This window comes from Pleuronectes platessa, chromosome 2 (genome assembly GCF_947347685.1).
Source record: "Pleuronectes platessa chromosome 2, fPlePla1.1, whole genome shotgun sequence".
Classification (NCBI taxonomy): domain Eukaryota; kingdom Metazoa; phylum Chordata; class Actinopteri; order Pleuronectiformes; family Pleuronectidae; genus Pleuronectes; species Pleuronectes platessa.
The window spans coordinates 19391060-19418733 of NC_070627.1; the positions used below are offsets into that span (position 1 = coordinate 19391060).

At 42.5% G+C, this 27674-nt stretch overlaps 1 protein-coding gene across 4 annotated transcripts in view; it reads left to right on the forward strand.

The window, feature by feature from the left end:
- The window catches only part of LOC128452465 (plexin-A1), a 185222-nt gene that overhangs the window by 148199 nt on the left and 9349 nt on the right, over positions 1-27674 (forward strand). The window contains exons 13-27 of one of the 4 annotated variants that reach the window (XM_053435529.1): positions 241-392; positions 3274-3397; positions 3516-3652; positions 6400-6567; positions 9537-9630; positions 10576-10812; positions 12576-12719; positions 14132-14366; positions 17982-18130; positions 19527-19783; positions 21964-22030; positions 24827-24973; positions 25371-25530; positions 26095-26198; positions 26476-26584. In XM_053435529.1, the coding sequence (XP_053291504.1) occupies positions 241-392; positions 3274-3397; positions 3516-3652; positions 6400-6567; positions 9537-9630; positions 10576-10812; positions 12576-12719; positions 14132-14366; positions 17982-18130; positions 19527-19783; positions 21964-22030; positions 24827-24973; positions 25371-25530; positions 26095-26198; positions 26476-26584 (2284 nt within the window). The remainder of the gene's footprint in view (positions 1-240; positions 393-3273; positions 3398-3515; positions 3653-6399; positions 6568-9536; positions 9631-10575; positions 10813-12575; positions 12720-14131; positions 14367-17981; positions 18131-19526; positions 19784-21963; positions 22031-24826; positions 24974-25370; positions 25531-26094; positions 26199-26475; positions 26585-27674) is intronic. The other 3 variants (XM_053435531.1, XM_053435530.1, XM_053435532.1) reach the window with 3 other exon arrangements.

Here is a 27674-nt window from a genome sequence, read left to right on the forward strand (position 1 = left end):
GGTGAATGTTTGACTGAGTTGAGGTGGAGTTAATGGATCCAAGGTCATTTTTCATCTCACTTAATGAGGTGGCAAGTCTCTGATTCATGCAGAATGGGACATGACCGTAATCACTTAAGCAAACCATCATTCATGATAACATACAATATATGTTCTGTGACATATTGCGTTGAGTAAGTTGATTGTCACATGTGTTGTTCTGGCTAACGTATGCCCTCTTGCACTTGTTCTGCCTCACAGCTATCTCCAGAGACGGGGCCCAGACAGGGAGGAACCATGCTGACGATCTCCGGCGAAAACCTGGGTCTGCAGTTCAAAGACATCCAGAATGGAGTCCGAATCGGAAAGGTGACCTGCAACCCCCAGGAGGACCAGTACATCAGCGCTGAACAGTACGTTGACACTATCTCTTTCCTCATCTCTCATCTCCTACCTCTCACTCTCAAGCATCTTATTTCTGAGACTCTACTTGTCCAATGTTGATTTGACGCTGAGGACCGAGTTCAACCCTGAAACTCTCTCTCAGCTTCAGTCAAGCCTGCAAAGGTTTTAGTGAAACATTCTCTTTCAATTTAACCAATTCCTCAGAAGAGGGCTCGTGCTGTGTTTTGCACTGGTTAGTGTGGACCATGGAAATGTGGTGGCAGCTGAATTCAGCTCAGTCGGAGTACAAAAACTTTGCGTAACCACCTCGATCAGAATTCATTTAGAAATTTCTGGGTTAAACTTAATGACATTTGAGGTGGGTGGTATATATAATCTTAAAATTATTCCACAGATGAAAGCTTGTCATGTGAACGCTACACCTAATTAAGTTACTTTAACTGCTTTCTGGACAATTGAGACTTAGACTTGGTGCCGCTGGAATGAACTTAACTCTGATTCAATAACCGTGATAGTTTATTACGGGAAAATGTGTGCAACAACAGTAAATAATCATAACTCTTAAGTTCTCTCTTGAGTTTTGGGTATGTTGGACATGACTGAACTCTTTGTCTTCTGTAAATGGGTTGCCTCATTTCAATAATATTATTTAGTATTCATCTAAGTTATAACATGGGAATCCTCAATTAGATTTCATTCGGCATGCAAAACAATTGGCAACCACAGCCAGTGTGACGCTGGTGCTCCATTATTACAGCTAACCAGAAACACTGGGTTTTTTTGGTCGGTGTCAGTGAAACTATTAAATGAGTCACACTCTCTATTTTATGTAGAATTAATTCAGAAGAAAAGATACAATTTAGGATGAGGAAAAATTTGGGACACTCGTCACAGCTGGAGGTGTCCTCAATATTCTATTTCCAACTATGGAGCTGTCATTTGTACCCAAACGCTCCATTTGCTGGAGTTGTGTAGCACAGTCCTAGCAGATTCTGTTTTCCCTCTGCCCCCTCACTAAGAAGGAAACAGAAGAAATGTGACTTTGATGGTTTGGCAGACAGCAAAACGCAATGCTCTGCAGCTCTCACCAGCAATGACAGGCGTCCCCAAAATGGGTTAAGATAAAATGGCAGTGACATGTCAGCCTTGATTTATAATTGATATCCTCATATATATTGTCACATTCACACAGAACATGCTATTTTTATGTGTGCTTCTGCTGCCGTAGAGAAATATCAGGTGGTTCCATGTAGTAACTTTTTCTTTACCGCACATTCAGTTTGTCCGAGTGTTCACATTCAAAACCACCAAGGTTTCAAAGTTTAACCCTGTCCGCCCTGTCAGGCTTCGTTGGCCTGTTGCCATAGCACCAAGAGGAAGAGGAGGAGGTGTGCTCGGCTGGCAGTGATGCTGTCATGCTAATTAAAAGTGATGTTAGCCATACGGTGCCATTAGTGGCCTTGTTCCTCTCGTCATCCCAGTGACCCTATCCGAGGGGTAGCAGAGCAGAAAGTATGGGGTTGTGGAACTGACAGCATGGGTCAAAGGTCAGCTGCCGGAGAAGGAGGTGTACGGATTGTCGGGCAAAATGTAGACACATTGTTCTTGTTCCTGCTCATTTCTCTTTCTCTCTTCCAGCGCTTGTGCTGCTTGTAGCCTGCCCACCACTCGCTGTTTCTTAAATTGAAACAAAATGTGTTTTTTCTTTCTTTCCTTTTGTTTGCCTGTGATTCACCTCAGTGAAATATGTACTACATGGATTTGATTCCACAGTGAGAAAAGTAAATCATTTCCATCAGTGAGAAAAACAGAATCCAGTGTTTTTCTTTTAATTATCGCCTTATTAGTATTTTCTCTCTGATAATTTGAAAGAGGTTTAATTTTTCACGGACACATTTCACCTCAGCTGCTTGATTGAGTGAGGTATAATTTATAATGTTATCATCTTTAAAAATGCCCCATGAACTTTCTGTCTATCTAACCACGTAATGGCTCAATGTAACCACCTGTCATCTGTGCACTAATGATGCTGAAGCCACTGCCTAACTGAGAGCTGTCCAGCATTTTAATCACGGCCCCTGTCATAGTGGGAGACCTGGGAATAAATGAAAGGGAAAATAAAAACAATAGAGAGGCACACAGCGCTGGAATGTGAAATTCATCGCTACTGCAGCGCTGCAGTTGCCATGGCCACCTGCAGGGAGGATGGAGGCTGGAGAGTTGAGATGTGTTGGAGACGTCTGGGAGATGAGCTTGTTCAGTTAATCAGCCTCTCTCACTTTAACTGTCTCCCCCTTTCTTTCTCCCTGTTTCTTTCTCCTCCTTTCTCTACTTCCCTCTCTCCTCTGTACTCTCACCCTTTCTCTTCATCTCATTCATTCGCTGCGGCTAATTAACAGTCAAGTGTGTCTCCAGTGGGTGAAACATGAAGTGTGTGTATGTGTGTGTGTTCTCCCTCTGGGCTACACCGCCACTCCTCCCCTTACTCAATCATTTCACCGGTGGATTTTCATTTGGCCAGCGAGCGCCCAGGGCCAAGTGTGAAGCTTACAGTTCTAAAGATCCACTAATGCAGACACACACGTGCGGAACTCCCCTCTTTCTTAGCACTGCAGATTTTCACTAATAAAGCAATTCGGTCAGATTTTGGTTATTCATATGAATAAGGCAACTGAAGTTGTTTATTCTGAGCTACTGGAATGTTTTCCTGACTTAGAGCAGAAGAGAAATGCTGCTCTCATTCTGTTACCCCCCTCTGTTTTCTTTTCTTCACTAAGTCTTCTAAGTTCTGAAAAATCTGTCTTATTCTTACGCAAACACTGAAAGAAAACTTTTTGATATTTGTCATAATCAATCTCTTTTCTCCATCTGTGTGTTTCCCTTTTTCAGGATTGTGTGTCGGCTCAATGATGCAACAGGATACAGGGTGCAGGAGGCTCAGGTGGAGGTGTGTGTGAGGGACTGCATTCACCCTGACTACAAAGCAATCTCAACAAAACCCTTCACCTTTGTGGTGAGTGTCGTTACGGCAAAGCTTCATGCATGTTTTTTAATACAGGATTCTGTTTCCTTGGTCAGGCCAATAAGTCATGTTCCACGTGCCGGTCCTCTGTCTGTGTGTTGCTCCTCAGTCTCCGTACTTTACACGTGTCCAACCTTCCACTGGCCCGCTGTCTGGAGGAACCAGGATCACCATTGAAGGCAGTCATCTCAATGCAGGGAGTGCTGTAGCTGTGAAGATAGGACTTCACCCTTGTTTGTTCGAGAGGTAAGTCAATTTAAACTACTCAACACCAGTGTTTCAGGTGAAGTGCAACATATCATTTTCTTAGATTAGCTATAAATGTACAAGTATTACTATAAAAATGTATTTTTTTATTTAAGTCCTCCTTGTTAAGTAAATCCATGGTCTTTGATGATAAACATATCGCTCTGGCATTCAGTATTGATTTTTCATGGAAGACTTTTTGAGATACTGTTTTGTCACTTAGTCACAAATGTCCTGCTGCTTGTAGACGTATTTATAGAGGCTTAGATCACTGGGGAAATGACTGTTTAAACTTCCATTGTGCTGTTCTGAAGGCAGGGAGTGAGTTGTTCAAAGCTTTCTCAACAGTGGAGAACAATGTGCATGTGACATGACTGTTACAAGATACACTATAATCAAATTTGGCTGTTTTTAATTCTGAAGCACAGAATTAAAACATCCTTCTGCCACATCCTCTGTTTCTGTTAAGTAGCTACAGTAATTCTGTTTTCACCTTTTGGTCAGGTACTAGAGTCTGCATGTTCTTTCTCTGTGTGCGTAGGTTTCCAGGTATTGCGGCTTCCTCTAACAGCCCAAAGACATGCAAATTGGGGTTAGGTTCATTGAAGACTTATGGGATGGGATGATGGATGGATGGATTAGCCACAGGTCTGAAGAATGTAGCTAGTCATAGCAAGACCTGCAGCACTATACAGTAATTCACTGTAATTGTGAGAATGCCGGTGTAGTTTTACTCTGGAAAACTGATGTCATTGTTCAGTGTTGCTGTGAAGGACTTAAGTGCATGGCCCACATTTGGTAAAAGATGTGACTTTAATTTGAAAAGGAAAAGATATGGTGTTGCTGGTTATTGGTAACTCATATTTTGCCTGCTTTGAGCATTTGGTTTTTAGAATGATCTGCCTATGTTATCTTCTGTTGTCACTCACTCTCTGAGAGGTTGGGCCAGGATTTCAAGGAGAGGAGACATAGATATAATGTTATATGACTCTTAATTCTTCAAGCCAAGAACTCTATTGAGTTTATTCCTGGCAAACTGATAGAAAACTGAGCTCTGGACTAAATCAACCCATGTTTGGTGTCTGGTAGATGGCAGAGAAAAAACCACGCTAAGAAGATTGCTGGTTAACAAAAGCAATGTATATACTTAAAACCTATAGACTGAAGATTGTCATGTTTCTGCTTTTCTTGTTTCTCCCTCGTAACAAAGTCTAGCAAATGCTGGTGTTTTTGTTATAGTGGTTTCTTTCTTTCTCTTAGGCAACAAGTCACAGGTTAAACTAATGAGCTTGGACCTCTCAAGTTCTTTTCATATCATATCAAAAGAAAAGTAAAGGCCAATTTAAAGCTCTATAGCACATCTTCAGAAAGGTGAACATAATAGTCTTGGCCTTTCATTCACTGAGCAGCAATAACCTTTATGACCAAACTAATGAACTGGTTGAGTCCATCTCTTTAATGTGTCTTCGTATTCAGTGGGGCCTCCGCTTTAATCAAAACCTATTTACCCCGAGTCACTCATCCTCTTATCTCCCTCTGCAACTCCTTTTCTCTCTGTATGCCCTCTTGGCTTTCTTTTGTGAGGCTGCAACCTTGTCAAAAATACGTACAGGCACCACAGGCTCTTGACAGCGACAGTGTTGTGAAAATGGTTTCCGTGGAAACACAGCACTGGTGGAATGTGGAAAGCCAGTTTTTTTATATTGTCCTTAATTTTATTCGTCTATCTTCATCCCCTCTTCATCCCCTCTCAGTCTTAGGACATTGTTGAAAGTGCCCCCTCGGAGACAATAGGAATATGTCCAGCTTTTTTGCTCAGTAGCCAAACTCCACTCCACCGCAGCCTGCCAGGATAGAGCTGCCAAGATAGGTTTCAACTTCTCCATCATCTTCCATCTTTCCATGGATTTCAGTTTCACAGCAGATACCAGGGAAGGATTTGTGTACGGATCAAAATTTCACATGGCGGCACCAGCCATACAAATCACACACACCCATTTACACACACCGTAACTGCAGGATGTCAGAAGACGATGAGTGACAAAACCTCACCCAATGTTAAACTTCTCGTCCTCACATTGTGAGCACACCTACTCAATACACACACGCTGCCTCACAGGTAGGCATATCCCTGCTGCTTGGCCATCGGTGTCTCCCCCTGGCAGGGGGGAGGGCACAGTGGAAAGAGCCACTGGAGTAGAGCACAAAGTTTCTGGCAGCTACACAAAGTTTCCCAGCAGGTCACAGCTGGCCGCCTGTCTGCTACGGAGGGGGTTACATCACACAGAAACACGACCAGCCTGATCTGTCACTTCAGATCTATTAGCCAGAGAAAGCGCAGGAGGGAAGGAGAGAATGACAGAGAGTGATAGATAGAAAGAGAGAGAGAGGAGCTTTGAAGTATACAGCACTCTGTGATTCGGGCTGATGAAACTATGGATGGATGGAGTGAAAGATGTTGGCCTTGTGGATTGGTGACTATGTCACCAATTTGCGTGTGTGCACTTGGGTCTTCACTTGCTTTTTTATGAGATCTGATAAATTATTTATGAATTATTTATCAGATGCGCTTAAATAAAAAAAAAATCTTTGTTTGTCTCAGAAACTGCCAGTGTGAAATATTCAAAGTCTTCCTAGAGTATTGTTCCTTTGAGCACACAGTCCACTTAAAGAACCTTGATAGAGCTTTGCATGTTCAAACTTTCTCCCTCATATTCACCTCCTCCCTTCATCTATTGCTCTTCCAGGCGGAGTAATAAGGAGATAGTGTGTGTGACCCCGGCGGGACAAAATTCAGGAACCACCCCAGTCATGGTTGACATCAATGCTGCTGAGCTGAGGAACCCAGAGGTCAAGTTCAACTACACAGACGATCCGACCATCCTCAAGATCGAACCTGATTGGAGTATTGCCAGGTGAGGTCCCAATCAGAGCAAAGATGAACCTCTTCTATGAATGTGACAGAGACTAAAGTGAATGATTACTTACTTGAAAAATATACAACCTACATGTCTAACCTAAAACTATATTGTTTTGCTGCTCCATATAGCAAACATCATCAGACATCATTGTATAACAAATCTGCATGTCACATGATTGTTTCATTATCTATAATTTACATCAACTTAGCTTTTCATCTGCAATTCTGCTTGAAGTACTGATCTGGAGAGCAGATACACATGCATAAATACTTTATTGATCCCTGATGGTGTGTGCTATACATTAATACTACTTTTGTTTCATAACTGTAATATGAACTCTACAGTATGTGATAAAAGTATTATTCTGCTGGCATACACTCCCTGTCTGGCTCTGGAAAAAAGAACGAACTGAACATTCCTCTCTGTTTTCACAGTCATCCTGCTTTTCAAAGGAATTTTATTTATTCTGTTTATCTTTATGTTTCAAAAGTAAATCTTTGAGAGTAGGAACAGCAGTGAAGGAGGCTCCTGAAGCAATGCACTCCTAGTTGATGAGCTGCAGCAGAGATGTATCTGTAAATATTATTTGACTTATTGAAATGAGACTCCATAGCCACAGGAAGATTTCCTGTGCAAACACAAGCTGTGTTCAGGAGGAAAAAAAAGCTTGGAGCTTCCAAATGCTAATGGGCTCACTGGTTTGACCTAGAAACTCCTCTACTCCACAGCTCAGATATGAAGCCAGCATGCACACAAACACAGACACACACACTTTCTCAATTACTGAAAAAGTATAGTTCTAGGAAGTTGTTGTACATTATTCAGTTTTATTTATTTTTTTCCTGTTGCTTTAAATTAAAATCCTTGAATGCTGGTATCCAGGTAATAGATGCCTCCCAAAGAATAGACAGAGATCACAAAGCAACAACAAACTAAATTACTGTCCTTGTTGCACGCATGTTATTGTCATAGTTGTGTTGGTCCTTAAAATAAATACTCTCCTTTACTTCTTTTTGTCTATCTACATTTCCTGCAGACGTTTCAATTTAAAATTATTTCAGGAAAAGGGGGAATAATTTCACACATTAGACTGTTTCACCAGACACATTGTTTGTTCAGTCAGCGTAACAATCCACTACTGCATCATTGCAGGGGGTTGAGGTGAAAATGGGGGCCACGTTTAAAACTCTGCGGGGAGACAAAATTCTGTCTTCATGCGAAAGAGGTGTGAGCAGATGAGAAGTCTCATTTGGAATGAGATGAATGAAATGTTGAGGGTAGGCGAGGGGAAGGCGAATGAAAATGTTGGCTCCAGGCAAGGGGGGGAAATAACCCCAAAGCCCGGCTTGTGTTTAGTGTTTCACTCTGCGCTCCCAGAGGAAGAGGTGCATGGTTCTCCAGGCCAATCACGCTTTTATTTACCAAGATATTTTGTCGCCGCGACCCTGTTGCAGGGGCTATTTCAAACAGCACGGACCGCCCTTGTCCTAAACACAGATCTGACATGACTGAGACTTGCTCCCCTCAGTTCAAGAGGAGGCTCCACGAGCTACCAACACGGATACATTTTGTTTACAAACTGTAGTACAGTCTACACAGTACATCATATAGTTTACTCTGTATTTGTGGAAATATCGAGCACTGACACAAATCCACTCAAAGCAACTTTTACAGCTTTTTAGCAACTGTTACCTTAAATGAACATCTTGTCAGTTTTCATCTTAGATTCTTCACCAAATTGGCATTTGTTGGCCTCTTCTAATCCTTGTAAAAGCCATGAGCCTTCTTTAGCCTCACCATTTTTCTTTATGCTTCTTCTTTCATCGATGTCCGAGACTGGCCTCACCCGCCTTACCCCTTTAGACACCAGCTTGATGTGACCGTAACTAAATAAAGCCATCTTTTAGGATGTGGATGTTTTTTTATGTCTGCATCAACTACATGTGTGTTTACATTTCAAGATGGAATCGATGTAGTTGTCTAGTTGCATTGATCACAAGTACTCAGCTGCTTCTCAGAGACAAAACACCCAAGCCAATGATTGGTATCCATGTAGAAAAGGCTTTAACTGTTAAACAATATTGCAGAGTATGCTTCGTCTTGTGTCACTCTCTGTATGGAACCATGCTTTACATCAGCCAGTATTATCTGAATAATATGATGTGGGGTTCTTAGTTCATTGGTTCCAGTGGTGACTCACACTGAGCTTCCAGCCTCGCCTGACCCTACTGCAGTTTTTAGGTTGTATGCTAACTTATTTAGCTGCTGTCAGAACACTTTACATCAGTAAAGTTCAGCATCTAAGGCCAGTGGAGGCTGTCAAGAAAGCGGTATGGGGGAATAGGACTCTCACCAATATTACCTATGTCTCCACTGGTCAGCATCGCATAGACCCGAATAGGTCACAGGTGTAAAGGTTAGGGAAAATGTCAGATCCTTGACAGGCGGCACAGTTTTAGAGTGCATCTCATGCTGAAAAATACAGGGTGCGACTTTAATACACTCTGAAAATGTCTCCCCTGCCTTTCGAGGGTTGGCGTGAAGAGGCCAAAAGCTTCTGCTCTCAGGAGTAATGCTACCCATTCGCTTTTTCTTCCCCTCAGCCTCCATATCAGTTTAAAGAAGCTTTTAGCATTCATGCCAGGGCTTTAGCGTTAGTATCATTACCTGAAAATGGGCTTTCATGAATAAGCAGGCGAAAGGCTACAGCAGGATCGAGCATTAATGGTGAATCGCCAACTGGAGGGCCCTCTTGGCTCCCACAGAGAACAGATTTATTAACATTAATCTCTACTGATAGGTCTGCTGAATAGTGTATGCTCTTGGATCCTACAAGAGTAAATGTGCAGCAGGACAGACACGAATATATGACACAGATTGCACATGTTTTTTTTTCCTGGTACCATTGTATGATTATGTTTGTCTTGATTTTCTCTCTAATTTGTTTTGTTGCCTTTTTTTAGCGGAGGAACCATGTTGACCATTACTGGGACCAATCTGGCAACTATCAAGGAGCCGAAGATGAGAGCCAAGTACGGATCTGCCAAGTCAGAAAATGTGAGTGGTTGGATCCAGACACCCGCACACAGTCTTTAGTTGACAAAACAAAGTGCAGTGACTTGACTCGAGTAGAAAGACCAAAATAGACACAGAGGTCTCTCTCTCTCTCACACTACTGTCTCCCTCTTCCTCTCTGTGGAAAAAATGATCTGCAGACGCCACACACACATTCCAGAAACACAGGCACACAGACGCACACGTTTGACCCGCCGGTCAACCAGCCAAGGGCCCATTTTCTGTTTGTTTTTGATGTTGAATTTCCTTTTAGCAGTTTAACCTTTGAAATGTCAACCAGCAATAAAGCGGCTCCGGCAAATCCCCCCTCTCTTCACCTAGCACCACAGGGCTTAGCTAACCTTTCTCACACTCGGGCTCTTAGCTGAAAGTAAAAATATCCCGTCTTTTTCCCTTTGTCCCCCCCTTCGTTTGACACCTACAAATATGATTTTGTTTTGTTCTCCTTGGTGTGTGAGCATGTGTGTAGTTCATAATGTAAGCGGCTAACATACAGGGGAACAATGCAGAGGTCTCTTTTGCCGGGCCGTGTTATGGTTAACAGCGAGTGGCTGACTTCTTCTGCTCCACTGTGTGTCATTACAGCCTAATTTGTTCTTCGGTGACTGATTTAAGTGTCGAGCACCACAGGGGATTTCCGGATGATACCAACACTGATTACAACACTGATGTTATTAAGCCAGCCTCTTCCTCAATCTGTTATTACTCAGTCATTTAAGCACTCGCATCAAATAACCTTGTTTCTGCCACTATATATTCATGATTATGAATTTGTTAGAATAATAATTAGAAACACACCATTTTTGACTTCTTTGCAACAGTGTCAATGAGGTGGAAAGGTTTTAATAAGAATTTAGCTGTTCAACGTATTTGATCTCTTCTTCTTAAATTCACCTGCCCTCCTCCTCTCTCTATCTCCCTCTCAAGAACTGTACGGTTGTCAACAACACTGTGATGGTGTGTCTGGCGCCCTCTGTGGCCGGATCTGACAAAGGCTTCTTGGAGGCAGGCAGCAGTCCTGATGAGATCGGCTTTGTCATGGATGATGTGCGCTCTGTGCTGGTGGTAAACGAGACTTTCAGCTACCACCCAGACCCCGTGTTTGAACCCCTGAGCCCCTCAGGCATGCTAGAGCTGAAGCCCAGCTCGCCGCTCATACTCAAGGTAAATTGCCTCGTGCTCTTAGCATTGATCTGTTTTGGCCTTGTCTCTACCTGGGTTTGCTTTACATCCATCAGGTTCTTTCTCTCCTCATTCTTCTCTTGACTTTGCTTCACTCTTTCTTTGTTTTTCACAAACACTCGTTTCATTCTCTCTGTGCTTCTCCTCTTTGTCTATCCTATCATCTATTCTGTCTTATTTTCTTCTGCTTTTTCCTGTATGACACCTGTCAAACAGGTATGACACCTTTCTAATGTTATTTCTCCCGCCCCTCCTCTTCTCTTTCATGCACTAGAAAATACTTCTAATGTCTGTGAAAGAGAATGATGACAGGATGGACTCTGTCATGTTTTTGTAGCAAAATGTTTTATATAAGGTCATTCTATGAAGATGTAAAAAAAAAGAATGTCATTAAAACCCTCACCATGACTCGGGCACAAAGTCAGGGTAGCAAGATGTTAGCATTTAGTGGGCACATTACAAGAGCAATATTGGAAGACAGCAGCATGCAATAAAAGGTTGAGTATTATCGACTATGTTAAAAGCTCAATCCCAATAATTATTTTTGGAAAATGCCGCAGGGACCTCAGCATCCAACCGACTGATGAGATGCTGACAGGCATTTGAAATAATTTCGTCCGAACATTCCTGTACATTCACTTTCCTCCCTGCTTCCTCTCGCTATGACAGTTTTTCTTTCAACACATCTTTCCCTCAGATCTGCCTCAACCTTGAAAGATGTTATTTCTCTGCCTGCTGTCTCCGACAGGGTTTGGAGACTGAAAAAAATATTTTTGCACTCACATTAAAATCAGCTGCAAAGGGAAATAATGGTTATAAAGTGGACCCATACGTTGCTCTGCCACCTGCTCAGATATCTATCAATACGTCTGAAGAGAGACCTCATAGCTGTGTTCGCTCTTAAGCCGTAGAGGAAGTACACATTTGAATCCTGAGTGCTTTTTGCCCCACCCCACGCTATATTCTGTCATTTTACCTCTCCCCTTGAACTTCAAAGCCTTTCAGGAGCAGGCTACAAAATTATCATGCAATTTCACGGGAAACTAAAGCCTTTTTACTCTTGGCCAATCAGGGGGAAGTTTTTGAAATGAAAAATCGTGCCTCTCTCCCCCTGTAACTCTAAATATAATTCAATAATGAAAAGCTCTGATTGCCCTACCATGCTCTGGGTAAAGAATTTTAGAAATAAGCGGCTCAGAAATGGCATCCTATTAAATAATTGCAGTGAAATTAGATGTTCATCAAGATTTGTCAGCAATTAATTCCTCCTACTCCCTAAAGCACAGTGAATTAGGATGAGGTGAGGAAGGTAGAGGTAGCAGAGGAGAGGGGGTGGGCTCCAGTATTTATTTACCGTATTTAACAACCCCATCACACAGCCGCCACATTTTTGGACTTCATTTTTAAATGTGCTTCCTCTTAGATTTGGATATAATACTCTAATTAGTGAAAGTCACATTTTTTAAAGGTTGCAGTTCAATTTCTGAAGATGATTATCTGTCAACTTCAAAGAGATGCACTGTTGCTACGGTTACCTGCAGTTTTAGAGTACTGATTTAAAGCTGTCGCTGAACTGTTGACACCTGCCAGTCGATCAGAAACAAGTATATTTTTCTCTCTCACTTAATCTCTGTTGGGGTTGTTGCTTTTGCATTTGTACCCTGTGATCATCATTCTGTTTATGGAGACCACCTCAGACTTGAACCTTCTGTAATTAACCAACGCATGTGTGTGTCTGTTTCCAGGGCCGTAACCTAATCCCTACAGCCCCAGGAAACACTAGGCTGAACTACACGGTGCTGATCGGGGAGACACCCTGCATTCTCACCCTATCGGAGAGCCAGCTGTTGTGTGAATGGCCTAACCTGACCGGAGAACACAAAGTCACTGTAAGTAGAACTTAAATGATTTTGTTCAGGACTGTTTAGCTTTTTCCAATTGTGTGCTATATCTCTCTTCTTTACATACAGATACATTTATATAAAGCCTTATGAGATGAGCATCACACCCCTCTGAGTTACAGTTTTCTATCCTAAGTACCTGTTATTTCATCATCTCCTTGCTTCTTTTCTTTCTACCCTCTGGAGCATCTGGCGTTTACATTTTTATCAGCGGGTCTTCTACAGCTCCCGCTCCCTCTGCTGAGCTATTCATCCATCTTTTTATGTCAATCCACTTCCTTCCTTTTCATTCATTCTTTTCATTCTTTCCTTCCCATCCATCAGACCTAAATCTCGTAAATTACTCTAGATATCTCTCCCCCCATTCCTGTAGCTGCACGCACACAAACAGACGCACACACACAACCTGTCTCTTACACCACTGGCGGTGTTTTTGACTGTATTTACGTCTTAGGGGCTTTTGATTGGTCTCGTTTGGCTGCCATCCTCCTTGGGATTTGAACAGTATTGATATTCAATACAGACCAAAAAATGGCTCGTGGGCGTGAGAGGTCTGTGCTGTGTCTATTTTTACCTCCCTCCATTTAGTGTTTCATAGACAGAAGCCTGTTGACGATGGAATAAAAAGGAAAAAAATGTAACGGAGAAAAACACATCCCTCTTTTTTTAATTCACGTGTTCTGCAAGGGAGAACTGTTTTTATGTGATATGGTTGAGCATGTGTGTAGCCCAGATATAGGTTTAGGGGAGTTTGAGGCTGCATTTTGGCTGACTGCACAGCTTGGTTTGCCAGTATAACTGCAACATGGGATTAAATATTGGCACCTTGCATGCCATTTTTTTTTACTATCATATTGGATTTATAGCAGTTGTGGCCAGGTGTAGGCCGAACGTTTTGTAATTATGACTTTGAACGGTTCAGTAGCTCTTTTAGAAAAGTCTTGGCTGAAAACCACAGGAGATAGAGCCTTTGCCGTGAGGGCCTCTACAATTTGGAACAATCTGCCAGAAGAGATTAGACTAGCAGAATCCGTTACCTGTTTTATCTCTCTTCTTTAGACACATCTTTATAAAAAGCATGTATTAAATTATCTTTATTATTATAATGTTTTGCACTGATTGTTTTTGAATTTTATTTTCTCATGTTATAAAGCACTATGTTACTTGAAAAGTTATTATTAATATACATTTTTCATGACAAAACGATGTCTCAGTTTTATGCATGATTCTGACACTGTGTAAGCTACAAAGTTGGTGGCAGCAACTTACTTTCTACAATAAACCGGTCAAATATCATGGAAACAAGGCCCGCTGTTTCTTTCTGTGTGTATGTGCAGTGCCATTTATCCACCTGCTCAACATACAAGGGTGCAACTTTTCTTTTTATTTGTTTCTACTAGGTGCGTGTTGGAGGCTTTGAATACTCCCCGGGGACTCTGCAGATCTACTCAGACAGCCTGCTCACCCTGCCTGCCATCATCGGTATTGGCGGAGGTGGTGGCCTTCTCCTGCTGGTCATCATAGTGGTGCTGATTGCCTACAAGCGAAAGTCTAGAGATGCCGACCGCACCCTCAAGCGGCTTCAACTGCAGATGGACAACCTGGAGTCCAGGGTGGCCCTTGAGTGCAAAGAAGGTGAGTTTGGGCAGAATCTGGCCACAACAGGAGGTTGTAACTCTAGCTGGTGAACTCTGAGAAGGTTATTTATCTAATTCTGGTTTTCTCCCTGTAGGTTTTCATAATCATATTTCAATTTTTCTCCCTAAATAACTTCCTGTAAATCTCTCTCTCATTGCACCTTCACCTCAAAAGCAGCGCAATGCCCCTTCAGCATTCCTGTCCATTTCTCTCTTTGCTCCCCCCAGCCTCCCTTAACTCACTCTGCCAACTGTCCCCCTGCTGTTAGGTGGCCACGGTGTCTATGCGTGAGTGTGGGTGTAGGTGTGTGATTGTGCATGTGTGCGTGGGTGTTGGTGTTGGTGTGTTTCCAGAGGAGTACTTTGATCTGAACCAACCACCAGATGTTGGCTCTCCACCTCACAAGAGAGGCGCCTGGCTGGCCTCACTACCATCCACACTGCGAGATGGAGGTTAGATAGATACAGGGCACAGAGGTGGCCAATAGTGAAGACGGATTTGAAATAGAAAAATCCTAGGGAGAGATAGGACAAACACATCAGCACATTAGCATATATTCATTGGACAGGAAACAGTGTGGATCCGTTGGAGCCCAGTGATGCTATTGTGTTGTCTGGAAAGAGAGATGGGGATAAACGGTAGAATATTAATAACCATGGTCATAGAGATCAGTTCACGCTGTCAACTGTTTTAGTGAACCGCAACTTTAACAATAACATATATTTACTGTAGTAAATAGCAGGGATAATTGGTCTGCAGGTTTGTTGATTGTTGAGGTTTCACTGATTGCTGTTTCCAGCAGGTGGAGAAGCAGTCCACAATCAGATTAAGAATATATACAACATTATTGTTGCCTATTCGCTACCTTGCTTTATCCATTAAAATAGACAAAAACTATATGAAATACAAAAAAGGCTACAGGTGTGCCTGAGACTGACAGATGTACAGATTGAGTAAGTTGACCTAATTGAAGAACCACTTAGATGTTGTTAGTTTGAGGGGGACTCCACTCAAGGCAGCTTGAGGTTACATTAGTTGCCACGAACATATCACTCCTCGAGTCTCTGATTGAATCGTCGCCAGTTGAATTGCATTGTAGGAAATGTAGGAGCCATGTTTTGGCAAGGAAGAAGAGTAGGTGTAATAAAGACTGAGCCAGCTGCATCATTTTTGATCATTTTTGGAATTTCCATTGCGAGTCCAAACATTTTACAAAGATGGAGAGCTCTTAAAAATACTGCCACTGCAGTTTGTGTCTAAGTGATGTTTTGTGCCTCAAGCTAAAAAAAAATGAAATAAAATGGTAAATCAGTTAGATTATTAAATGCACACATCCAATACAGTCCACTTCCCAATTTTCCAATCCAGACTAACTACACTTGGTTTAGTTTTAAATCCATGCTGAGATTAACCCCTGAAGACATCATTAGTAAGATTATACTAATTTTAAAGTGTAAAATCTGTGGAGCTGTGGAGTGCTCTTTAAACTGTACAGCAAATTTCTTTCCTTGAGTCATGCAGGACTGTGCCAGTCATCTGCTTAGTTACTGGCTCACGCCACTTTGCCTGACACTCAACTCCTCGTCTCCTGCTCTTTTGCAACTACCTTCAATCACACAGCGGGTCAAGTGATTGGCTGGGGTGTGAGGCGCTGAGTCCAGGTGCCCTAACCCTGTCTGTCCTCCGCTGTCTGGAAGACAACAAGAGGATGGATGGAGGGAGGGGGTTGTTATGAGGGAGATAAATAAGCCGGACAATTTGTGTGGGGGGAGGCAGTGGGGGAGATGGATTGAAGATTATGAGAGAGGAAATATAAGAGAAGGGGAAGCAGAGAAGAGTAAAGTCAGGGACAGAAATTGTGGGGGATAAAGAGTGGAAGATAATTTTAGATAAATATTTGGTTTTAGAAGTGGATGGGTGATCAACAGATTGAAAAGAGAAGAAGTTATTCGAATATAGAGAAGACAGAAAAGAATATAAATAAGTGATGGACAGTAGGAAGGTGGAATGAACTTCTTTTTGTTAACATAAATGTTGCAGTGAGCAAAGATATTTACTTTAAAGATAGAATGATGAAAAGCAACAGAGTGAATGGATGGGGCACTGTTTAGAGTCAAAGACTGATTAGTGATGCATGGAGTGATGGAGGGCCCAAGAGAGAAAGAACCGAGATAGATGGAGGAATGTAGCAATAGCAAGGGAGAGAGAGGTGACCTCCAAGATGACACTGAAGGGAGGAGAGAGGAAGTGAGTGCAATAGGAAGAGAGGGATGGGGTGACGCAAACCATCTGTTAGTCTGGCCTTTAGTTTATTTGTTTGGACTGTGTATCCATGTGTTGGTGTGTTTTGGATAATGCTACAGGGCACACCGACTCTCACACACGCTAATGGAACTATATAGCTGCTCCACAAGGGAGTTTTATAAAAATCCAATTGAGGCAGTTCACCAGAAGCACGCGCTGTGGGCACTATTGTGTGGATATGAGCGTGAGAATTGATTTGACCCCATTTGTTTCCTCTACATTTGACATGTGAAGCCAGTGGAGAAAACGGAGTAGGGTCAGAACACACAGAATGGAGAATGTGTGAAAAACATTGACACATGCCTTCACATAAATCATCTGGGCACGAGGTTGTGCTCGGCTGAGGGGCAAGACAAGAAGAGTGTGTGTGTGTGTGTGTGTGTGTTTGCTGGAGTACATGCATGTGGGGTGTAAGCGTGTAATGTGTGTGCACTCACAGGCTCATGTTCCTGCGTGTGTGCAATTCCATCCTGAACTCCCCTCCAGCCACTGAGCAACACTTTCCTCTCCGTCCTTCCTCTGCTTCTCCCCTCCATCTTTCTCTCCGCCTTCAGCACAGAGCAGTCACATATTGCTGCTTTTCTCAGCTGCTACTCCTCCACCCGCCTCCATCTTTTCCTTAGCTTTACAATGTTGTCTTTTACCTTTCTATAGCACGGTGTTTGTGGAAAGCAGGTACACCGAGACACAGATAGTCAAAGTAAAGCTGGAGAGTCGGGAGTTGAGGTGTTTTAACTCGTAAAGCGCACTCTGACCTGTCCATGCTTTCTTTTTGTGTTTCCTTCAGTCTTGATTCTGAAAAAAATATTATTATAAGTTAAGAAAACAATCTCAACATTAAAGGTTTTATTAATGTAATTGCCCCTGACTGCTGTGTGTGAATGGGATGTCTGAATGAAAGAGAAGTATAGAACGCTTTATGAGTGGGCAAATGTAACTTGTGTAAAGCGCTTTGAGTGGGCGTCAAAACCAAAGCATTGCTATATAAATTCTTTTTCTATTTTCCATTTAAATACAAACCACACGGCCCCGCAGATGAAGAAATGTGTTTTAAACCTTGTGAATTAGTAGTTTGTTTAGGATGAACAGAAGATAAAGGAAATTTAACAGGCCTGATTCATAAAGTGTCAAATGGCAGCTTTGTGTTGGGCCACCACTTGCACAATGCATAACACAAAACTGAAGATTTTAAAACAGTATATCCTTAGCAATTATTCTGTTATTTAAGTCTGTGTTTTCGTTATTGGTCAGAAATCTGTTTACCAACCTTATAACATTCATATATCCTTGTCCTTTACTTTCGTGCAGCTTTCGCAGAGCTGCAGACGGACATCCACGAACTCACCCAGGAACTGGACGGAGCTGGAATTCCTTTCCTGGAATATCGGACCTACGCCATGAGGGTCCTCTTCCCCGGGATTGAGGACCATCCTGTGCTCAAGGAGATGGAGGTACGGGTCAGTAGAGAGCTCTCTGAACACACACACACACACATACACAAACAGTCTGAATGAATTGAAGTTGATTGAGTGTGTGTGCATTTTTAGGTGAGTGATTATAACTGGGTCTTTTTAAAGAAGAGATTTGAAGAAAGGACTTTTCGAAATTTTTAGCATGAATCCAGAGAACGAAACTTCTTACCTTATTTTAGAGGAAGAGAAACTCTGTTACATCTCTGACTCAGCTGAGTTAGAGGTTGGACTGAGTTAGAAGAAGAGAGTTCCAGTACTAGTAAGAAAAAACACTTTTCTTTCTGGCCAAGCTCCACTTTGATGTAATACAGAGAAGGGACAGTTCTTTTTTGGGGAGTGAGCAATGCCTGAGCTCCACTAAAACCGGGTGCAAGTGATAGATTGCTTCTACAGGACAGAGCCAGTTCGAGGCTCCTGAGAAAGCAATGTTCACACGTTCAATAAAACACTCTCCCCTCCGCTGCTGCTCATTCCTCAAGAGGAAATACTCCCTCACTCACGTGAACCTCGCATGAACTCACATGAACTGTGTGGACACCATGTGCACGTTAATATACCAGGGTGGCATGCCCACACTAAACCTGTGTGTGGGAAAACAGTGCACCCATCATCCGTGTGTAGACATTAGTCCGTCACACACGTTACATGGAAACACACACTTGCTCTGTGCTGATATGCATGTAAGAGGGCTGCTGCAGGGACCAAGTTTTGAGGCGCGCAGTACCTGCCCAGGCTTTCAACTGTATTCCAAAGCGATAGTGTAGCTCACCATTGGATTTTCATTTGTATGGCCCAGGCAATCACAGGCCACAGTAGTGCGCTCGCAGGCAGATCAATTTCTTATTACAGCATGAAGCTCACATTCTTGCTTCAAACCTCCGATCCTCTCCCTCCGAAGGGGGAATCGGCGGAAAGGAGGGGCAGTGAGGGATTGAGGGAGGTAAAGAAAGGGAGAAATACAAAGAGCAGATATAATTGTGAATGGGAATGTGTGCCTCTTTTCCCAATGTAACCTTCATCTGATATTTCTCATTCTCACACATGCTCATTAATCTATCTCTCAACTATAACTCAAAACCAATTCTTTTCTCCACATCCTCCTCTTCATCCTGCTCGCAATCCCTTTATCTGACTCTTCCTCACTCATCTCTGTGTATACCTGCCTTTTCCCCCCTGTTTTGCTCTTTTTCTCTCATTCCCCTTCATTTAACCACTTCCCTTCTTCCTTTCACTCCTGTCTCTTATTCTACCTTTATTCCTTTCCTCTTTCCTTGCCTCCATTTGGTTTTGTCTTCCCTGTGTCCACCAAATTAATGCATTTCCCTCACCCAACCATCTTCCACACTCCTCACCCTTCTTCCCACCATGACCTCTCCTCCAGGTCCCCGCCAACGTGGAGAAGGCTCTGACGTTGTTCGGCCAGCTGCTGACCAAAAAGCACTTCTTGCTTACCTTCATCCGCACTCTGGAGGCGCAGCGGTCCTTCTCCATGCGAGACAGAGGGAATGTGGCCTCCCTCATCATGACAGCGCTGCAGGGGGAGATGGAATACGCCACGGGTGTCCTCAAGCAGCTCCTGTCTGACCTCATTGACAAAAACCTAGAGAGCAAGAACCACCCCAAGCTCCTACTCAGGAGGTATGAAAATTTGCAAAGAGACTGAAACAGGCTCTGCCTCTACACAACAACATGTCTTGTCTACAAAGATTGGTGTTTTCACACTGAGGGTTTAAGTTTGAGGTTCTGTGTTATATGTGTTCAGGCCTTTTTGGGGTTGGGATGTCTTGATGAAGTGACGGCCCACTGAAAGTGTGTAACCTTCAAAAAACAGGAAAAGCAACAAAAGGATCATGTTGATAACATAAGGAGATGATGCTCTGTGAGCGAAGAACAGTGATTGTAGCTTTTAAAGGTTTACACTGTGTATGGCGTTGCCTCGTCCCTATCTCTTTATTCTGTCCCTGTCAGAGAGGATTACACCCCTGAGCAAACACACACACTCCCAGTGGAGCAGCAGTCAGATGCAGAAACAGTCAGTCTCTCTCTCCCCATGCACATAGTGTGAAAGGTCTGGGGGGGGGCATTGGGTCGAGGATCTCAAAGGGATAGAAGAAGTGAGGCAGTCAGGAATAGAGAGACAAAGGATTGGCAAAAAAGAAATATGTGCAGTGATGATTGTCAGAAAGAGAGGATGCAATGATGATGGAAGTAGAAACACAGGATGAATATGGAGGAGGGGAAGAAAGAAAATCTCTTGGAAGATAGAGAGGTTCAATATTTAGACGGAGTAGATGAAGAGCGAGAAAAGTGAAGTAAAAATTAACTACAGCAGACAGCGAGGCAGGAAAAGATACACGCATTTAGGGAAAGATACAATAAGAGGAATGGCCTGTCTCCAAATAAATTAGAATTAGACATTAAATGATAAAAAAGTTGTGTTTTTTTTTTTTTTTCTTTGCTCCTTTTCCCCGGAGAGATATTTAATTAAAAATCTAATCAAATAAATGATTCTTAGTCAATGTGCCGGTGTGAAGCCTTTTCCAATCCTCTCTTGGGGCATACGGTCACAACACGCTGTCCCTGTTAACTACACCAGCCTCGGGAGCTGGCATTAATAAGCTTGGCAATTATTTCACATGGTTCACCCTGTTTTGGTCTTTTCACTGCAAAAGACGGGCTGTAGAAATGTTATATTTTTAGATAGACTGTATGCACGGAAAAGAACAGGCCAACTTGATTTCACTTGATTTGACTTCAGCTTGATTTGTTCATTATAGACTCAGAGTTGCCATCTGTGGACAGCAAAGCTTCATCAAACCTTCCTCCTGTAGCACATTTATAAACTTTGAAAAGAAAGGTGCTGGCACATATCCGCCATAAATATGACTATGTTAGAAGTCGCCCACCATCAAATCCCACCATGCCTAAAAGCGTGTTCTGTCCAGGTGTATTCGTCTGCTACGTCCTTTGTCCTCCAATCCTTGGCACTGCCTCATCTTTCATCCGGTGTATTTTGCTGACAGCCATGAAAAAAACAATGCTCTACATACATCAAACAACACTCAACAGTCAAACAGGGAGGCTCGCAGCAGCGTAGGAGTTCACATCGTGTTCCTGCTACAGGCCTTCACAAGATTCACCAGCACATTGGCCTAGTTTCTCGTGTTTCCCTTTATTCCTTTACTATTCCTCCATTGTCACATAAATACAGATTTTGAGAGCAAAGTTGAGAAGAACAACATCTTCTCATGCTGTCACATCTCAACTAAATGTGCCTTTCCTCACCTTTTGCACCTGGTGCTGTGCTAATGACAAAATTATTTTTATTTACTACAAGCACGGCAGCCTGGCCTAGTTAGAAAACGCAGTAACCCAGCAGAGGTCTATTTATATTTCCGATAGTTTGCATTCATTCCTCATTCATCTAAACAAGGAATGGATAAATAGACACTCTTCCAGTTTATCGCTTGTATGGGGATGGTGCAAAGTGAGAAGGTAAATCTGAGTGCGATGACAAATCTTTAGCTTTTTTTGTGGTTTTGACCTTCCTGCCACAACTTCCCATCTCCCTTTCAGCCTTTTAACCAATTGACGCAATAAGTTCATTAATGAGAACTTAGCTTTGTATTTATTTAGTTCACCAGTTGTATAGAGTTTTCCTTCATTGCATGGCTGGTTTTGTGGTTAAAGACAGAAGTTAGCGAATGATACTTATTGCTGTGTTTTTCAATGAAGACAAGTGGGTTTGTTTGTTTATTTCCTGTTATTTCCCTCTCCTGCTCACCCATTGCCTTCTTCCCCTTTTATAACTCTCCCAGGACGGAGTCAGTCGCTGAGAAGATGCTCACCAACTGGTTCACCTTCCTGCTTTACAAGTTCCTCAAGGTAATATTGTCTGGTACACAGACACACACAACTTTCCAGCAAAATGCCTCACCAACACACACACATGCACACACACAGCTGCAGCATTAGATAAGGCAGAGGCAGCAGACTACCTATCGCTTACCTCAGCCTTTCATGTGGTAAATTCTGCTTTCTCCAAAATGAGGAATGTGCAGCGTCTGAAGCTCCGTTCAGTCAGAGCTGCTCATGTTGTGATCGCTGTAGCCTGTCGCAATAACCTGTCCGCTCTTTGCGTCCCTTACTGGATTCTTTCAGAGCCAGAATACTGTGTGTGTGTGCGTGTGCATCCCCCTTCAGAGCTTTTGGGCTTAGCAAAAGAGGACGCCAGAGATCTTACACAAATGCATTCTCTCATTTCTCTGTCTGTCTTTCTGTTTTCTTTCTCCTTTTGAATAGCTTTTTCTCTGATATGGAATCAGAGGGAATTATTCAGGCTTAAACTGTGTTAAATTATTGTTTCCACACAGACTCACAAACACACACACACACCACACATTCAAACATCGCTGCAGCTAATCAGTTCGCAGTGGGGTCTTAAACCCCAGCCAGAATAGGTATTCTGGTGGACACTGTACCAGCTAGGCCTTTGGGGGTCTCAGTAAACATCTGTGTTTGTGAGTGTGTGAGTGTGTGAGTGTGTGTGTGAGTGTGTGTGAGTGTGTGTGAGTGTGTGTGAGTGTGTGTGAGTGTGTGTGAGTGTGTGTGAGTGTGTGTGTGTGGGGGGGGGGGGGCCTCGTTTGTGAGACTGGTCGGCCATTGTTGGGTTCAGAGACAGTGGAGTGTGTTACCACGAAAGCAGTTTGAGATCTTTTATAACAGCTGTTAATGATTTTCACACAAGACAAAAACAAAAAGCAGTAAAAGGTTGACGACTGTGGAGTAATCGTTTGGAAAAGGGGAAAAAAAGGAGCCCGAGCGGTTATAAAGGGATGAGATACGTTTTTGAAATGAATAACAAGTTCCACAGAAAGTGAGAAGGGTGAAATGAATGGAATTGTAAAATGAAAATTGAAGTTAAGACTTGCTGATGCTAGCAGCCTAGCTTTAATCTAACCTCTGCAAGTCAGCACCTCTCTTTCTCCCCAGTTTTTTTTTCAGAAGAAATGCCTCAAACAATTTCAAGGTTCAGCCAGGTGTGAATAGAGATGAGTAAAGGTCAAGTAGTTCCTCAAAAAAAGGAAAGAGATGGAGCTTTTACTTTAGAAAAAAAACCTTTATCCATTACCCTGCTCTAAGGGTTCACTTGTTCTCCTTTGCACTGACTTGGATGAGAGTTTGAGGAGTCACATGGTTACTCTATTTCTGCTCCTGAGTTCCTGTGTAATGCTTCAGGTAAAACTTCAGATGACTGTCTAAGGACATGACATGAACAGGGTCGTTATTACAATGAACTAAATATGTGGATTATGACACTAGAGTAAAAAGACAGGCATAAACCTAAATAGTGAGGTGGCCACCAGCTCACCTGGCCGGGCCGGCGCTGCACACACCGAGACTTCAGTCCCCCTGCTGCAGGTTTGGTTGATACCAGGTTTGGCTCCAGGCTTAAAACTCTTTTTATAAAGATTTTCTTAAATGTCAGGTATTTACTTGTGGAACCACAAACATTCTGAAAGTGGGTGGTCACTGTTGTACTGTCTTGGTTTTCCACACTGGTACGAACTATAGGAGACAGACGCCCTGAGATTCAGTGCAGATACAGTTCTGGTTTGTATGCTGCTACATAGACAGGACATCTGCCTCTGTGCTGTGTTTTCTCCATAGGAAAAAAAGGCGCTGCTAGATTATCCCACAGAGATCATCTGACAGCTCAGCAAGATGACTGACATGTGTTTATGCATGAACACTCGCAGCCGAGGGGCAGAGAGCAGCACTCGCAATACACTCCCTCTGTCCTCCAGCTCTAAAGTTGAATGTTAGAAAATGGGAATCATTGGGTAAACGGCGTTCGCTTGAGACCAAGATCATTTAAAAAGAAATCTCTAATATAATGCATTTAAAGTGCTGATGTATGAGCAGGCGGTGCTGAGTTGTCAGGCCAGCAGAACAAGTGAGTGAGAGAAAGAGGGAAGGAGTGAAAGAGACAGGGGGCCCAGCATCCCAGCGCTCGTTGCCTGTTTGACATGTCTCACGCACCAAAGTGCTTCTCCAAGCGTTTTTCAGCCCTCAGTCATTAACCTTCTATTAACTCCTCCATCAATTGCCACTCACTTACACTCACACTTTCTCTGATTTCTCCCCTTTTGCTCAGTGACTTTCACATGCAAGCACACACAGACACACACATGCACATAGACCCACACACACCAAGAGTTATAAATGCTATTTTCCCCAAAGTAGAGACACAGGGGAGAGGCTTGAGTGCGTGAGAAAAGTGTGTATGAGGGAGTGAGAGAATGCTCTCTCTGTCTCTCTCTGTGTGTGTGTGTGTGTGTGTGTGTGTGTGTGTGTGTGTGTGTGTGTGTGTGTGTGTGTGTGTGTGTGTGTGTGTGTGTGTGTGTGTGTGTGTGTGTGTGTGTGTGTGTGTGTGTGTGTGTGTGTGTGTGTGTGTGTCACCCCCTGTCAATTTTCTGCACTCTAGCCAACACAGGCCATGGCCTCGTCCTTCAGCCCTCTGCCTGCATTTGGCATCAAGAAGATGAAACTAAACTAAAAGCTATATGCAATTTTTGCTGTTGTGTACTTTTTATTGTAATAATAAATAAACTTGCATAGTTGCATTTGGAGTTTGTATTTTAACAATCAGTCTTTTTCCCCCTCCTCATCTGTTTGCAGGAATGTGCCGGTGAGCCTCTCTTCATGCTTTACTGTGCCATGAAGCAGCAGATGGAAAAGGGACCAATAGACTCCATCACAGGAGAGGCCCGCTACTCCCTCAGCGAGGACAAGCTCATCAGACAGCAGATTGACTACAAGACTTTGGTCAGTATGCACGCACAGACAGTTGCATGCAGTTCATTTCATGTAGTCATGTGCTTTGTGTACAGTAATCTAAATCAAAGACCGTTTTGCAGTTGTTGGCAACACTGATTGTCTGCAACTCCACAAAACATCCCCTGAGCTTCATGACCTCAACATAATACAAGCATAAAACCAACACGACCTCTGATTCTGATCAAATGCTTTTATAATAAGAAGAAGAAGAATGATAATGAACAGCTTAGTGTGTACTCCTCTTCAGTTAAATATCGATCGTAAACTGTGTGATGTGTGGTTTTCGCAGGTCAGATATCATCAATAGTTAATGCTCCCAGTCTGTGCTGACCGCCTGCTCTAAATATGAACTGTGGCTTTTGCCCTCTGACCTTCACCTCTGTAGACGCTGCACTGTGTGAACCCAGAGAATGAAAATGCTCCAGAGGTGACGGTGAAGAGTCTGAACTGTGACACAGTGATGCAGGTGAAAGAGAAGCTGCTGGACGCTGTGTACAAGGGAACGCCGTACTCCCAGAGACCGAAGGCTTCAGACATGGACCTGGGTAAGGGAGGAACTTACATACACACACGCACAAACACTTGCGCACACACACACATACACCAAGGCACAGGTGCACTCCTACAGGGGGTAAAATAGGGAATCGTTTCAAGGGCTCTCTTAAACAGCAGGGGCCCCTTCAGACAGGAGAGGTGATTCTGTTCAAAAATAAATTTTAATGAGGAGCAAAAAGTCATTTAAATTATGCAAATTATACTAATTTTGAATTGCATTAGGTCACTGAACATAACTATCTGTGTCCTTATTTAGCTGTAGATTGATTGGCGTGTCTGAAAAGAGGCCACTGTATCCAGAGTCTCTACGCAATCCATTCCCCATGTCTGTCTTCATTCCGTCATAGTTAAGAAACATGCACAACATTTCTTCTTTCATTCTATCTATTTTTGTATCATAGTTTAAAATACAACAAAGACAATAAACACAAACACCAACAGGGCAGGATATAGCACACAGTTACAAACAAAAACCAAGAAGACGATGGTAACGGCCTGGTTCTGTGAATGGTTCTTTAACCTGTATCTCCTCTGTGTGTTATCGTGTGTGACAGAATGGCGGCAGGGCAGGATGGCACGCATCATCCTTCAGGACGAGGATGTCACCACTAAGATCGACAATGACTGGAAGAGACTCAACACCCTGGCTCACTACCAGGTAACTCACGGCTCAGACACAACATAAATCCCATGATGCTTTGTGTCATGCTGGAACCACTCCACATTGATGTGGCTGCATATTGTTGACACAGTTTTAGGCTGAAAGTGAAACACTAAAAGTTATCAAATGAGATGCATGTCATTTAAATAATTCACACTTTTAAGTATCTGAGAAAATTGGCAAAGGTAAAAAAGCTAAGCACAGTGGTAATTTATGTCTTTGAAATATAATCTTACTGTTGATGTTAACTGATTTTTTTTTTATCCGGTTTTAGGTGACAGATGGATCGGTTATTGCCCTGGTGCCTAAACAGAATTCAGCCTACAACATCTCCAACTCATCCACATTCACCAAGTCCCTCAGCCGATACGGTACGAAAGGAGGTGTGTGTGTGTGTGTGTGTGTGTGTGTTATGTGTCTGCGTCTCTTTACTTAATTCTCTGTTGGCAGACACAATGCTGAACTGCATAACTGGTATTGTCTTTTTTTATTTGAAAATGTGACGCTGCTGTAAAAAAAACAGGAAGAACCACTAAACTATATGTTTCTATGATTTTAACAGCATCGCACAATGATTCCTACATTCTAAAAATGTCAGTTTGATGCTGAGTTATCTCTGTACTATATCCTTATCTAGATCCATATTTTCTTTGCGTAAACTTATAACAATTTTTCAAATCAAAATGATGTTGCACACAGTTGTGTAGAACAGAGTTTTTCCATATGAGGGAAGTAAAAAACATTTTCTTGTGACTTGTGATAATACATATGAGGACGATGTCAATTGCGACAGCTGTCAGTCGCAGTGTGACAGTAGAGGAGCTGGTATTGTCCTTGCTGACTGTCTGGTTTCTATAAGCCTTTAATCTTATGTCCTTCTTTAAGTCAGTCTGTCTGATCTCCTTTTTACCTGGTTAGTCTCTGTAGTGTGTAATGTTGACAGTATTATGCAAAAACACATAAAAGCTTTGTGTAGATTAACACTGTATAGTTTTATAGTATTTGAAGTCTTACACCTCCTCCTAACAAACAATGACCAATTGAAATGTAGAGGGTACTTATTTTTCCCCTTGAAAAAATAAGTTAGTTTTATTTTCCTGCCTTAAAAGGATTATTTAATGAGATTTTTACACTATATATTTTACGTAGGCTTATTATAAAGTGTAATATTGATTAACTCTCAGTTACTGTCAGAACAATGAACTCTTACAATATATTAAAACATAGTTAGAACCTAGCTGCTTGTCAGGTTTACATTTACTGATTGAAATCTAAAACATGATTTAATTTAAGATAAGAAAAAGTTGGAGGTGGGGCAAGTGTAAGAGACTTTTTCAGAAATATAGAATCAGGGGGAGTAACACTTTCCTCAGCCCGATGCTGAAAGCAGTTTATGAAATTAATAAAAAAAATCATTATGGATGTGTGCATCCAAGCAAGAAATCACACAACCAGAGCTGCTCCTTGTTCTAT